The sequence below is a fragment of the Phalacrocorax carbo genome, chromosome 6 (assembly GCF_963921805.1).
Source record: "Phalacrocorax carbo chromosome 6, bPhaCar2.1, whole genome shotgun sequence".
Lineage (NCBI taxonomy): Eukaryota > Metazoa > Chordata > Aves > Suliformes > Phalacrocoracidae > Phalacrocorax > Phalacrocorax carbo.
This window is the reverse complement of record NC_087518.1, coordinates 18,934,489-18,950,501: the sequence shown is the minus strand read 5'-3', so window position 1 is coordinate 18,950,501 and position 16,013 is coordinate 18,934,489. Positions and strand designations below refer to the sequence as shown.

Genomic DNA, 16,013 nt, shown 5'->3' with positions numbered 1-16,013 from the left:
CTATTCACAACTAATACCACATACAACGCATCCTGTCTCTAATAATTTTTTTAAGATGTTATGCTCTAAAATTTTAATTCCTTTTTAGAATAATGCTCTTAATTTCTTACTCGTGCTGGAAAATATGAGCTACTATGCAACTTCTTCCAGCATACCTTTCTTGTTTTGAGCCTGATGGTGTGACAAGCAGCATATGTTAGTTTATATGCATAGGGTTTGAAAGCTTTCATTGCAAGGTAATTGTATAGTTAGAAGATGAAATAGTCTAAGGAGCTTTAAAATTAAACCAGGGGAAAAAAAAGAACCCCCCTCCTCCATCTGATCTTAAAAACTTGAGCTTTCTTATGGCCGTATGTTTTTAGTGCTGGCATTACATTTTGGTGTTGTGAAGCTTTTTATGAAACCTACACGAACGTCAAGAGGTATGAAGCTTTATCATTAAGAAGAATGCTCATGCATGTGGAAATTATTACATGTTTTCATCTTGACTTCAGAAATTTAATTTATGCAGTAAATGCCTGGTTGCTATATACATTATATCAAAGAAGCCTACATAATTGGCTGCTGACTCTCCTTTCGTGTAAAGAGAATAAATGAAAGTAGGTTGCGTATTTTTTGTTCTCTTTAAAGCAGTTGGTGTTACATGAAATATGTCTTGCTTGCAATTCAATGCTTCAGTGGTTTCAGCAGTCTAGGAAAAATGAATCTGGTAAGCAAAGCTATTCAGAATTTAAATGGACTCTAAACATATAGTGTAAGTCTACTTTTGGCCTCCTTGATTTAATATATTTGCTGTTTATCATCTACAAATAGAAACACAGTTTTCCTTTTACGTTCTTTTTGGGTATATCTGAACTTACATTTTGGGTTTGCTTTCTGCTTTTAAAACTTCTACGGTTACTGGCTTAATTAATATTTTATGAATGATGAGTGAGTTTGTGGCTGTGCTCTGGCAGTTCCCAAGAGCTGGTTTAAAACAACTGGCTCAGATGACTTGAAGTTCATTGATATCTGTTGTCATACTGATAACATTAGGAAAGCTTCATGTATTATTGAGTTATCTTTTGAATGCTGTATGTGAAAATGTTGTTGTGAATCATAAATTGCTGTTCAGTGCACATTAATGTGGATTGCTTCTGTTTGTTTTGTACTAAATAATTCATGTTTCCCAAATGGTTGTTCTTTTAATAGAAAAAAAAATCCACTTGAACACAGCAGACTGTATTTTTCAGCTCTCACTGGGTGTATATATTGCATGGTAGGAATGGGCTGTCTGTTTCTCTAGCAACCAACCTTTTTTTTTTTTGTAGTTGTTTAATAACACCTGGTTCAGGGTGTAAAAGTGTTTGCAAGAGGGCTGTGTATTAAACTTCTAAAGCCAATTTTACAGGCACTTTTAGTACTGGAGGCTTAGATTTGCTTTGCTTCAACCATCTCATACCTGTGGAGGAAACAATAGTGTATGCTTCTGTCTCAAAGTGCTGGGAAACTGATTTACTATGACCTTTCAAATAGAGCACAGCTTGACCTAACAGTGCTACGTATACTGAACACAAAATAACAAATGCCTGTCTCTAAGATCAAATCTTGTCTTACAACTTCAATATTTGGATAAATATTTCCTAAGCTACTTGTGCTGTTTACCTTAGAGTTCGTAAAGCAGTTACTTGCAATCCTTTATTTTCGGTATTGCTGTAGTGTTGTCATGTCTTTCAGGAAGTAAAGGGCTGAATACTTTTGTTTACATAGTGCATTTTCTGACTTCTAAAGTGCTGCTCTCTCTGGGGAGAGGGCAAATAGGTTAGCAATTGAGAGTGAGAACTTGTGTCTAATTCTTTGGCTAAGTTAGTTTAGCTATTTTAAAAGTAAGTGCTACCTTTAAAAAAGTAAAAAGGAAAAAAGGTCAATTACAATGGCTATTGATGTGGTATGTCTGGGCTGAATGCTCTACTAAGACACATTTGGTTCCTTTACTGACAGCCAAGTTAATGCTTCTGTCAGATCCACACTGTCATGTGCTACCAGGATGCATGAGATCAGCCTTGGTGAAATTGTCTTAGAGTTGTATGTGGCAGTCACCAACCTCATGTAATATATTTGGTTGCCCTTCCTGAAGAAGTAACATTGTCTGTTTTATTCCAAAGTTCAGGTAGCAGGTTTGGGGGCTGGGGGGAGCAGGCAGGATTGGGGTTTTTTATTTTTCTGGTAACGATTTGGCCTCTCTTCCCGTGCAGTGTGCAGGAGAGCTTCAGTTTGTAATAGCTATTCCCTTAGCTACCACAAAAACCTATGTAGGGACAAAATTTACAGGTAGGCTTTTAGATGAGTATGGAAGCAGGTGGGGAGTAAATGTTTTTACAGAGGTGACTTCCAGTAACTAATTCTCCAGTGTTTATCCAGCAAGCAGTGCTGTCCATTTGATAAATTATGTGAAATCCAGTGTTGGCCCATCTTTTTACCATCATCTTATGTCATCTATGTTGAGACAAGAGAGCCCTGGTCATGAGATAGCTGGGCTTGGCTGATGCTTGTGTCATGGTTTAGCCCCACTCAGCAACCAAGCACCACAGCCACTTGCTCGCTCACTCCCCCCAGTGGGACGGGGGAGAGCATCAGTAGAGTGAAAGTGAGAAAGCTCATGGGTTGAGATAAAGACAGTTTAACAGGTAAAACAAAAGCCGCACACACCAGCAAAGCAAAACAAGGAATTCATGAGCTCCTTCCCATCAGCAGGTAGGTGTTCAGCCATCCCCAGGAAAGCAGGGCTCCAGCATCCATAACAGTTACTTGGGAAGACAAACGCCACCACTCTGAACATCCCCCCTTCCTTCTTCCCCCAGCTTTATATGCTGAGCGTGACATCATCTGGTATGGACTATCCCTTGGGTCAGTTGGGGTCAGCTGTCCCAGCCATGTCCCCTCTTAGCTTCTTGTGCACCTGGCAGAGCACGGGAAGCTGAAAAAGTCCTGGCCTAGTGTAAGCTCTACTTAGCAGCAACTAAAACATCTCCACATTACCAACACTATTTTTAGCACAAATCCAAAACAGCCCAATACTAGCTACTATGAAGAATATTATCACAGCCGAAACTAGACACCTCAGTACTAGCGCATCTAACTTTGCAGTAGAACAAAGTCCCTTTTTCTCTGTTCACTCACTTAAGAGTGCCAGTCAGGCCTGTTTAACTGTCACAAAGTTTTTGCTACCTAAAACCTGTAGCCACAATGTTATTCTAACTGCTGCCATTGGAATGAAGGTACAGGCATAAGACGTGCAGTTTTGCAGGTACCATGTGGCTATCCAGACACTGAATTGTTAGTCTTACAATGTCTGTGAATAACTAACTAGCTGGGTCATTAAACTTTGTGTCCAGTGTTTCTATAACATTTATCACTTGGTGACCATCTCTAATGGACAAGGTCTTAATTACATATGTATCTCTACAGAACCATTGAGGTCAGGGATGCAGTGGAATTAAGAAAATAGGCTGGGTACTTGCTTGGCTAATACTGTTTTCTGTCTTACAGAAGTTTTAAAAATACTTTTTGCAGGGGATCAAAGCCAGTGAGCTTATGCATTTCATAGTATGTCAGTCTTTAACAGTGACTAGAACAAAGTTTTCCTGCGAGTGAGCTATTCCATAAGTTTCTTCATCACGAAGAAACCATGGTTCCTGGTATCTTTCTCCAATACAACTATAACACTGGATGTAGCTGGAATCAGTTGCTCTTGTCCAGTATAATTTTTGCTTTAGTATAATTGGTGTCCAAGAGTGGTGACAAGTCTAGGTCATTAAGCAAAAATATTATCAAGAATTTGGGGGTTCTTATGTAGGGAAACAAGCAGCAGGCTTTCAGGGTATCCTGTATTTGAGCATCTCAGTTGTAGTTAATGGGGCATAGGAAGAGAAGGAAGAATTGCAGTAGGGCAAAAATTGAATTATCAAGAACATAGTGCATTTTCTTTTTTTCGTCTGGGGAAATGAGCAGCAAGCCAAAAACACTGCTTCTTTTGGTCATTGTTTGCTATCATGTTTACTACCTCTCTTTAAACACATGCACCTGCCGTGTTCCTTTTTTTATAAACTATGAATATAGGGAGATGCTGAGCTCTTAAGTGCCACAAAAGCTTTTGGCAATCATGTGATATATGGTTTACGCATTTGTATGCTCTTTTGTAAGGCATTGATTTAGCCTGTTCTTGTTGGGAATGTTGTTTCTTGCAAAGTTAATTTAAAAAAGAAAAATTCGGTTCTGGGGAAATCTGAAATTTCTTATTCCCTCTTTGCTGCTACCAAGAAAATAATGGGGGAGATAAAGTGAAACTGTAAGACAAGCCTCTTAAAAGCTTTGGGAGGTAAGTTCAAGCGTATGATAAAGGCCATAGGTAATACAAAATTTACCGATAGTTGTCATTCCATGGTGATGGTGTGAGTTTTCAGGAATTAGTAGTGTGCGTGTTCTTACTCATAACAGACATGGTCCCCACTGTTGGTGGGAAAAGTGTTGATACTAATAAGCAGAACAGTGTTTTTGACAGTCTGCCTAAATAGAAGTTTAAAAAATTGAAATCTGACCTGCATATGTAGTTGACTTCACAAGTTTTTTACAGGGTTAGAAATTGCAGGATCAAATTTATGACGCATATGTTCTCCTGATAACCAAATGTTCTGAAAATAGTTCAGTTGTCTGAGAGTAGCCATATGAAATTCTGCATTCAGTTCTGTGTTTGGATGCTGATGCTTGCTTTAACTCTTCAGCTGTTGCTCCATACATAGTTAGCAAAACAGCGTTCTACTGGAAACCTGTAATACTTGTCTTTGAATGTTGGAAATGATGTGAAATAATAATAAAAGTAACCCTGCAGATCACAACAGTCTTGCACCATGAGCGCTGTGCTGGGGGATCTGTCTGGTTGCAAGATGTTATTCAGGAAGCCCAGCAAAGCCAACCTGCTGGAGGAGATTCAACATTTTCGTGATATAACACTGTACAGAAGCTCAAACTGCAGCAGATTTTTCACAGTTCTGTGCGTACATATGCACAGGTGTGAGTGTATGATTTTTAGTTAGCCATACTTTGGTCCTTTGGTAATTGGCTCAAATCTTGGAGCTTTTAAGTGTTGTTTCACAAAAGGATGTTTTTTAGACTAACAGACCAACTTTGTCAGAAGGGACCCCAAATGTCACCTGCTTCCACCTCCTGCTCAGAGCAGGGCCAGCCTGTGTCTGGCTGGAGCTGGTGCTCAGAGCATCATCCCGGTTAATTTTCAAGGTCTGTGAGGCTGAAGTCACTGCACACTCTCTGGACAACTTGTTACAGAGTTAATTGCTCTCATTGGAAATTTTTTACTTCTGTCATGCTGGAATTTCCCTGGCTGCAACTTGTGGCTGTTTCCTCTTGCCCATTGTCTGAGCATCTGTGTGAAAGGTCTGATTCTGTCCTCACTGAAACTGCCCACGCACGTGAGCAGGTTTGCATGTGTGACATGCAAATGTGGTCTTATCCTTGCTAACCTTTTCTCCTTTTGGTTTTCTTCTTCTGTTTGGCTAGCTCAGCTGTCACTTTGCTGAGGTCTGACAGAAATGTGTGGGATGTTTATGAAATGAAACATTTTGTCACATGCTTTATCTTTGACCTATTTTCAAAAAAGTTTTGAGAAGCACTGTAAATACAGTGGAAACTCCCAATTCTCTTCTCAGTGAGCAGTGTTACTGTAATATATAGCTGCAGAGGACATCAAGCAGGTTGAATATTCTTTAGCTTATTTTCCCTTTTTTTGAATTTCAAATTAATGAGCTAGAGAAATCTTAGATCTTTACTGGGACCAGAAAGGTTCGTATTGTGAACTGCCAGAATGTGTCTAAGAAACGCAATAATACATGATATGTAGAAATATTTCAGACATTTCAGTTGGGCCAGTTTTGTGCTGCTATAGGAGCAGCCATCTGGAAACTTGGAGTTCTTGAACCCATATTGAAGTTGCTTCACATCAGCAGGATATTTCCCGTGGGACTTCTTGAGGAGGTGAAGGAGGGAGAGAAGGAAAGGCTGGATTCCAAGTACAGATTCATGTGCTACTTTTCATGTTGACGGGAGAGGTTTTACTTTATTTCTTGTCTCTGTTCTTACAGATGGCCTATATTCTTTCCTATGAGTCTTCAGTTTTCTGTAATACTGATTGCAAAACTCCTATGTTAAAGTAACTGTTAGAAACCCTTCTACAGTAGTCTGGCATTAATTATTTCTAGAATTTCAATGAAACGGGAAGACAATTTAATGAACTTGAATTTTGCATTAGCAGTACTCTCCCTTATATGCTTGTCTGTTTTCTGTCGATCTGGCAGCTTACATGCTTGTTGGCAGAAGTGCTTTTATTTCCTTTCCTGAAAAAAATCTGGCATTGAATGTATAAACAAGCAGCACTCCTTTCTCCATTTATAATTCAGCATGAAATTCTGAACATTATTAGTTAATTAATATTAAATACAGTGAATTCTTGCTAGTGCGAGTATAACGCTCCGAATTGAAGCATATGGAGCGGTACCACCTCCTCACAGTGACAAGCTGGCAGATCGAGATCCATCTGTCAGCTGACACACGCACTAGTGCACATCTCGGAGTTTATGCTGAGGCAGTGTAGAATGTCAAGAGAAACTGAGTGGGGCTGAGACCATCTACAATCATGACATATCTGGGGGGAGGGCAAGTGGAAGAACTGCTTTCTCCTCCTCAATTTGATAGATGCTTTAAAAATTTACATAATCTTGATTTGAAAATGTGTGCTGGCTTTTGGTTGCAAAACTAATTTATTAATAGCAAACATGCTATGGACCCTGAGCTTACCAGTGTGGTTATCTACAGCCTGTTGGTTTTCTGCTCAGTTTACTTGCTGTGGAGGCCCCAGCTGTGTACAAGCATACAAAAAACACTTTCTCTTGCTGAAGAAGTTAAGTTGTTCTCGACTTGAACCAGTCTGATATGACAGTATATTGGGCTGGGTGGGCAGTGTAACCCAGATACTGCATCGGGGTATGTAGGAAAATACCTTGCAATATCTGTGCGTGTTGGAAATACCTGAGGTTTGCGGGCATGGAGCTACAAGAAACTAGGCTGAGAAAACAACCCTGTTTCATACTGGGCTTTCAAGTATATCATCAGGTAGCAACTCCTAAAGGGGGGGAGGGGTAGAAGTCTGTGGTGTGATCAGCTGTTTAATACATTCCTGAAAGACATCTGTAGAGGCTTTCAAAGTTAACTCTTCTGTTTAATGTTGCTCAAATGAAATGTTTTCAGAATTGGCCAGAGGAATATGGACCTTCTGAAGTCTTTTTCTCAACATGGATAAAATTTGAAATGGTGTAGTTGAATTGGTTTTGAATATCCTCTTCCAAAATTATTTTTTTGTTAATAGAGAAATCTATAAGCCTACAGATTAATTTAACTTCTTCATAGTAATAACAGACAAAATCCTAAGCTTGGAATTTCCCACCCCTGAAGTGTGTAAATCTTACCAGTTTAATTTCAGTTTTTGTCTGCAGAAAAGCATCTTGCACAGACTCCACAGTAAGCTTCAACTTCTGTTTCTTGCATTTATTTTGTGATGCTTTGTGGCTTCCTGGTGTTCAAAAATGGCACTAATTAAAGTAATCCATAGTGTAACTGGGAAGGACTTGTCTTAAGCAGCAAACTGGTTAACATAGCTGGGTGTTGCTCATTTTTAACAGGAGTTTTAGATTTATGACATGCTGTTCACAGAGAAAACTGCTGGCCAGTGTTGCTAGTACAGCTTTATCTTTGGTGTAAATGTACTGTCTTTTCCTCCTGTCACTTTTTAATTTCTAATGGTTGTATTATATGGGAGTGAAACACAGCTTCTCTCTCTGCTGTCAGAAGGAGCAACAGGACACACAGTGACATGGCAAGCTGATAGCCTCGTGCTCCCTGCAAATGCTGCCCCTTTACCTTCGGGGTGAATTTTTTTATATGTTGGGGCTTTGGCTTTTTTTTAAGGCATTCAGGTAATTAGTCATGTATTGTATGATGTCAGTTGGCTTTGGAGAAAACCATCTGAATTGTGAAAAAATTGAATGGTTTATAAACCAAAATGTTTTCTAAAGCCTTCTAAGCTAGGGAAGCATAACTTATAAACAACATCCTGTTTGAAACTTAAATTCATTGCTAATATCTGGAGGAATAGGTATTAGCAATACCTGTCGATATTTTGCCTGACCTATATATGCTAGGTCAGGTTTTTGCTTTTTAAGATGGAATCTCTGCAAGTTGAAGGGGAGGAGGGGAATCAGGACTTAATTTTTTTTTTAAGAGAGAATTCCTGAAATAAGAGCCTAAATAATTATTTTTCAAGATTTATGTTGAAGGAACTGGTGGGTGACACTGAGCCTTGGACAGAAGAAGGACGTAAAACCCATATATAAAACCCATCCTTAGTGGAAAAGTTTTCCATTACCCAGTTATCTTTGGGATATATAAAGAATTACTATCTTGCAGCTGTAACAAAATAAATCTGTCCTATGGATTTAAGCCAGGTTTTCAGTAGAGGGGAGGCTGCTGTGGCTCCCTGCCCCTGTTCCAACCTGTGGCAGGGCTGAGCATGTGTTCCCAGAAGGAAAAATGGTTTTCTTGCCCAGAAAGATTTAGAAATGGAATTTCCTAAGAAGACAGGATAAACTTCAGATCAGACAATACAAATGTATACACCAGCCACTGTTTATGTATGACTTCTTTATCCCCTTGTCCCTCTATTTCCCCATACTTGTTCCTCCATGAATCTAGATCCTTCCCTTTCCCTGCCTTTGGTTCTTCCCCTAAACAACCCGTAGTAAGTCTTGTGCAATCCCAAAATGTTCTTCTTGTGCCTCCTATACCTGTTCTGTACCCTGATGCACTGACCACCTCCCACCCAAAGGTGCTCTGGAGCTGGTTCCCCAGGATGAGTGTCACCCCTGGCCAGTGGGGCTGGGACTTTCCTGGGGCAGCCATCCCTTCCTCCGAGTCTGTCATTTGTGTTCCCCCATCTGCCTTTGGGCTTCTGCTCCTCCAGGCTTGTGGGGATAGACCTGGGATGGGCTGATGGCTCCTGGGATGTACCTGGCAGTAGCCCTACAGGGTGTGATTTGAGCTCCCCCTCCTTTGTGGGTGTGTAGAGGAGCTTTCTATCAGATAGCCAAACAGTTTGTATTATAAACTGTATCAAGATTGAAATAGTAAATTTTTTTTTTTGCCTTTGTATAGTTGGTGTTAATTCTAATACTGGATATTTTTTGTTTTGTTTTTAATATATTAACAAGTAACAACCTTTTATGAAGGGATTATCTGACTAAAAAATCTGTCCTGCTTGCAATTCAGTTAGCCCCCAAAAGTCTTAATTTGACACTTTGTAAGAGAATATATTTGTCCTGTTACTAATTCACTTGATTTATTTCTGATATTATAGATTGCCCCTATATTGCAAGAATACTTTCCAATTTGACTTTTGGCCTCCAGTGAGCGAAAGAAATGACTCTTTCTAATACCTGCTTTACTATCGGAAATGAGATTTTCTGGATGGGCAGTCATAAAAGCTAAGGCCAATGAAACAGTGGTCGGTAATAGAGTATTTTTCCATGTGAGAGATATTGGCAATCAGACGATGGATCTGTAGAAACTTGAAGGTGACAGAGGGGAGCCATTTTCTTTAAGAATGTATCCTTAGAGATTGATAAAGTGAAATGTAGTTGCATAAGATCTAATTTATCAAAGAATGTAACATTATTGCAAGATTATTTGCTTTTACTTTTCTGTATTTTTGTTGGTTTGGGAGTTGCTGATTGTCTTCAATTTTTTTTTCTTCTTAGTAAAGCGCTTCAGAGAACCAAAGCATGAAAGACGTCCCTGGAAGATATGGTATGTTTCTGCATGTTTAATTCTTAAATTTTTTTTTCTTGCACGCTTTAGAAATGGAAAGAAATTGCTGACTGACAGTGGAGAACCAAAAGTTACCAAAATATGAGCCGACAAAAATGTTCTCTTCTGTGAGTTTCCCTGCTAGTTCTTTCTGACAAAACACTTCCAGGACTCTCTACAAAGATGTGCATTTAGACACAAATCCAAAAGTTTTGCTTCCTTCTGAAGATGGAACCTTACAGCTGCCCTAAAATGCATCTGAACATCTACAAACTTACATAAGCTTACAAGAAGTTCTCAGATGGGCTTAAAGAAAATTCCATGTTCTGTAACTGTCCTACTATGTATAAGATAGAAAACAGTATGGTAAAAGATATACATATCTAAGCCATAAAAGAATACAAGGAATAAAAAGTATATTTGGTTTTAGTACTTTTTAAAAGTTGTTCGATTATAGCAATACCAACATAACCTGTACTAGTTCTGAGACTGGTATAAATGTTAAACTGTCATTCCAGTTGCTGAAGACTTCAGTGGTTTAAATTCATCTCATACAATGCTGCTTTTCATATCTAATCCTGACCTTTGTTTTATTGAAGAAAAAAAAAACAACAAAAAAACAAATGCAAAATCTTTGTGTACAATAGTCTACCTCAGCCTGAAATTCTAAGTAGTGTGTTGATAGCCTTTAATTTTAAGCAAAGAATCTTGTTCTGGGGCTTGAGTATTGTTATTTATAGTATGGTGTACTGATTAGATAAGTAACTCACTGGCTTCCTGCCTCATCTCCAAAACTCTGCTTTATGTCATCCAATGAATGCAAGAAAATAAAGTTTAAGACAAAATTGTCAGGGCATAAAATGTTGTTAGGATCTGTTTGGGTGTTTGGATCTTTTTAGACATCGAAACACAGGCAAAATGGGTGTTGGTTTGTATAAAGAACACACTCTTGCCAACAGAATACTTTTGACATGAATCCTATATTTAACATTTAATAAAATATTCATTGGAAGTTTTGGGTTTGTGCAAAGGTTGATGATAAAAGAAAGGTAAGGGCTGGAGTCAATACTGAATCAGCACCTAAGTGGTGGTTGGTTGGTTTGTTTTCATATTTTCCCTGTAAGTAGCGAACTCTTTTCTCTGTAACTCTGTCATCTGCTTTGGAGATAATGCTTTCAAGTTTGTTATTCTTTTACAGTGTGGTCTAAGCTGTTGTACTTTAGATATAACTCAGTGAGACCACTTCATGCTTTCAGGTGAAAAATATGTTGGCATTTTAGCAAAATACTATAGATAAAGGAATCACTACCCAGCTATTAAATTGTTCACCAACAAGCACATGATGATGATTTTATTTTTGTCTGTGCCATAAACTTGCTAAAAATGCATAAACATAAAAGGACTGAAATATCTAGTGAGGCTGTGATGCTTATTGCTTACAGGAGTTTATTAAAGACTTAGCTAGGTTTATTGAGGATTAGCTCTTGGATAATGCATATTATACCAAGAGGATATCCCTAGACATTAAATTTACAGTGGTAAGGTTTCAAGTTAGTATGATTTGGTTTGTTAGCAATATTCAAGAAAAAAAAGGGGCAGAATTTAAAATGGAGCGTTGTTAAATAAACTAAATACCATGACACTTTATCATTCTGGTGTTCTCATTTGAAGAAAAAAGATTTAATTATTGAGATGGAATTTTAATTAAAATAAATTTGGAATGTCCAACTGTGCTGTAAATGGTTTTGCATGTCTTAAAAGCTCTTTTTATTCTATACAGGTTTTTAGATACTTCCAAGCAAGCCATAGGGATGTTGTTCATCCACTTCGCAAATGTCTACTTATCAGACCTTACGGAAGAAGACCCTTGTTCACTGTGAGTGTTTAATTTCAGAATAACTGGTCTTTGTGGAAGGTCTGCTGTTGAGTTTGATGGTGTACACAGATGGTAATGCAAGATATAGCCTAGAAACCAATTTTCATGTTAAGAATCATACACTTCCAAAAACCTGTGGGTTAAGCTTAGTTAATCAAGGATCAGAGTTCTGTTCTTCTAGTTTATGGCTAGCAGGACCTGTGAAAGCTTTTTCTGGTCTGTATATAGATATTTTAGACTAAGGGTAAACTCATTACTTCGCCCTCTCCAGGTAATGAATGAGGACTTAGGATGCAGATTCTAATATGAGGCTGTTTACTGAAGGCGGTGCTGGGGACCAAAGGAAATTAAAATAAAGTTGTTTACACTGACCTCCAACTGCACTGTTCAGTGCAGCAAGGCTTTAATATAAAGTCAGGTTGCTTTCAGGGATATTTAGCAAAAATCATTCATGCTTGTATCTTCTAAAACCTACATTAGCTGCTGCAGTATTATTTTCATTTTGTTAAAAGCAGGGCATCTTGCTCAGTGCCCATGCAGTTAGTACAAAAATTAATTTTGCAATGTCACGCTTGGAGCAGTGCGACTAAGTAGATAAGCATTTCACTGTAGTATATTAAACCTGAAGGTTTTATGACTTAAGACCCCGTCAGGCTCTTTACAGGAGCTCCTGAAGCAAATAGTAATTGTTTGGGGTTGGTCTTGATAGGGCGTGTGCTCAAAGAAGCTTACACATTCCTGGTAATAGAGGCTGTGAAATTACTTTTAAAAGCTTAGTAATTTACCCTTTAAAACCAATCCAGTTCCTTCAATGGCATCTGCTCACTGTTGTCCTTCACTAAACAAAGGAGCTACACAACTCAAGGAATATGCTTGTGTTGCTCCACAAGCCTGCTTTTTTTCCCTTATTCCTCCTCAGTTTCTGTTGTGTTACTACATGCTGTAAATATGCAGGTAAAAGACTGCTTTTCTCTTCCCACCACAAAGCATTTTGGTAGGGAAAATGCATTTATGCTAACACACTGACTGTAAAGTTTTAAGTTATAATTACGACAGTTTCAATAATACCAGGCATTATTGTAGGATTTTCCTTGCTTACTGATTTAAGAATTTCCTGATAGATTTAAAAACTGGCCAGTGCAAATTGCTTTAATTCAATTTTTATATATTAAAGTGTATATTCAAGTAAGCTAACCAAAGCATGTGTAAAGCTGTCAGTGTTTAAAGCTAAGGCTCAATAGTTTATTACAGTATTTTAAAATTAAAAATAAATTTGTGCTGTGTACTGAATTTTCACAATAAAAGGTTTGCTAATGTGTATTCTCTTCTACATGTTTTAATATAGCCTACGTAACTATTTTCAAATACCACTTTTCATGTAAGGGTAACATAACAAAACAAGAAAGGGTGAGGTAGAGAACTGTTATTCACTGTACCCAGGGTAAAAAAATTAGTGTGGTGCTGTATAATTTCTCAGACAAGGATGCAGGTCCTCCTGGTTAGCAAAATTTAAAAAAGCATGTTTTATCAACTAAAGGCACTTGTCCTTTCTTGGGAAGAGCATATCTTAAGTGTGCAAGTGGGTCAAAATTAGTGAGTAAAAGCAAAGTTTCTCGCTGACTTTAATCATTTTACTCAGCAAAATCAAACATGGATAGTTTTCTGTTCTTTCCTTTTTTGTAGTTTGTGGATTAGTTTCAGAACAAAACCAGAAAACGTAGTTTCAGAAAACATTGTGGTTCAAAGCTTGGAAGGAACTACAGTTGGAAGTTGCCGTTTGTAAGTTTGGGAATGTAGTGCTGTAATTCAAGCAGGTGTGTGATAGTATCAAAGCTGATAAAACATCTGTTGAAACAATGACAGATGGCTTGTTGTCCGAAGAATTTTAAATAGAAAAAGCAAACAGCACTGTTCTGTAGTGCAGGGTACTCAGCTGGTTGTATGCAGTACACAGAGAAGTTTGTACAAATCCCAGCCCTTTACTCACTGAACTCTCAGCCAAATGCATTTAGCTGGTAGTGGCAGTGATGTTTTGTGGTTTGTGCCGGTGCACCAGTTACATGTGAGCAGGGTTAATGCAGTGCATCACGGGATGAGTGAGCCTGAGGTGCTTGGGAATATCAGGCATAGCTGGCCTGTGCTGTGAGACGTAATTTGATGCAAAATAGGTGTTGGCACATCTCTCCTCCCTGCTCCTGATGGCTGCGTTCCTGCTATAGACTTACAGCAGCCCCTTGTGGCCTTTAAATGACTTGTGTAGACTTGTAATTGCTGAGTTTCCTCTGCCAAACTCTAAACTTTGATTTTAATGTTTGTCTAATAAGTTCATTAAAACTCTGGTTTGACACACAATTATTAGAAAATAACTATTTTTTTAGAAAGTTTATGGGTAAGTCTTGGCTAAAGCAAGACAAGTCCTCTTCATTTTTATTTTTGAGCTGCTCTTGAATGGCGTTTTGAGGGTCAGAACAGCTCCTCCTTTACTGTTTTGAATGCACATAGTTGCTTTCCACTGTCTGCTGTTTTGTCCACATGGATTTGTCTCCACAGCCAGCAGAAGCCCACAGGTCTCTGATTTGCTATTTTTATCCCCATAGGTAAGTTCCTAAATACTGTAGAGTTTACATTAAGTATTTGGAATTATCAAATAAGAACCTCAATAACAGGGATTTGCTGTGTGTCTTATAGCTGGCTCTTTCTCAGCCGCTCTTTTGTTCAGCTAAAATTGGTGATAGTAAATAAACCAAACTGGCTGACAAAATCCTCTGAATTTCAGCTGCATCATTTACTGAACCTAAGAATTTGAAATGCATAATAATCTTTAGTTTCTTGAAGCATAGGTAAGACGCCAGAAGCTCTTATTGAAACAGTAAAATTAGTAGGGCAAGAGTTGTGTGTACATTGAAGGGTAGTTTGGTTTGGTTTTTTTCTGGGAAGGCTTGTTTCTGATTATTTCGAATGTTTATTGGACAAGAACTGAAGTGCAAGAAAGTAAATCAGTTGTCTTCCTAATGCTGACTAAGTTGAAATTTGGCCTAGATAGTGACTGTACTCTCTAGACATGGTATTACACTGCTTGTTGCTCCCTGTTGGGGCTTGGAGGGGGCTCCCTTGAGCAAGAAAAACTGTCTAGTTGTGGTGTCTTTCCCCCTCGGAATGAAAGTGGTTTGGCTTGGGTTTTTTACCTTTAAATTCCTTCCTTCAGGTGTCTTTAAGATAACTTCTCTTTTTATTCCTTTTCCTTTTATTCCTTTGGTTTTATTCAAATGCAGATTTTTCATGCAAAATGAACTGAGCAATGGTAAAAAGGAAATCTGATTTTAATTTAAAGGAGTAAAATGAATACTGGAGTTTATATAGTATGCATATGCACACACCAGAGTTCACGAAAAATAGAAGTTGGAGCTTAACTTTAAGGACAGAAACAAAATATTGAGACTCATCTGAAACTATTTAAATTTTAGGCTGTGTAATTACAGAAGTGGGTGAATGATTATTCTCAATGCTCTGGTTTCTCAATATATATACACAGATCTTTTATCAATCATGGTGTTAAAATACACTGATCTTATAGAAAATGGACCCTTGCTCCTTGTTTTCTTTTACATTTTTCCTTTCAGGTACCTTATCAACTTCTTGTTAGATGCCACATTAGGAATGCTGTTAATCTACATTGGTATACGTGCAGTCAGCAGCATTGTGGAATGGCAGCAGTGGGAGTCCCTTCGCTTCGGTGAATATGGTAAACGCTTCTGTTCCTGCACTGAAATGATTTTCAGGATAGAATCTCCAAATATATCAGCTAGTGGTTAAGTCGTCTTAAAATCATTATACAATTATTATAGTGGTCACTGTAATATTTCTCTTTTCACAAGGATTCTTTTTAAGTTCTGTATCTCAGCATGCACATTCTGTGTCAGAAAGCTCAACAAGTCTCTAAGCATTTAGTGAGTTTGGAACAACTGCTTGAAGATGTATTTTTTGGAAGTGATTGAACAAATTAAGATATTGGCTAATCTCATGGTAAAAAATAACAGCATGATAAATTTACTCTGAAATGCTTTTAAATAAATGATAGCTGGAAGGTCATTTCCTATTAAAGCTTTCACCTGACAACATGCCGTTGTCTGAAGATATGGGCTAAGACCTCTGCCAGCCCTCTTTAGAGTAAACAGCCACATACCTTCAGTGAAGAGAATAGCAAGAAGGCTTGTGTTTGTCCTCAAGTAAT

The 16,013-nt window shown here is 38.1% G+C and overlaps 1 protein-coding gene across 6 annotated transcripts in view; it reads left to right on the top strand.

Annotated features, from left to right (window-relative positions):
• Nucleotides 1–16,013, top strand: part of LOC104051543 (store-operated calcium entry regulator STIMATE) — a 45,095-nt gene that overhangs the window by 9,483 nt on the left and 19,599 nt on the right. For all 6 annotated transcript variants that reach the window (XR_010373341.1, XR_010373339.1, XR_010373340.1 and 3 more), the window contains exons 2-4: nucleotides 9,858–9,906; nucleotides 11,687–11,782; nucleotides 15,403–15,524. Coding sequence is in view for 3 of the 6 variants with exons in the window: in XM_064454036.1 (XP_064310106.1) it covers nucleotides 9,858–9,906; nucleotides 11,687–11,782; nucleotides 15,403–15,524 (267 nt within the window). In the remaining 3 variants the exon portion in view is untranslated. The remainder of the gene's footprint in view (nucleotides 1–9,857; nucleotides 9,907–11,686; nucleotides 11,783–15,402; nucleotides 15,525–16,013) is intronic.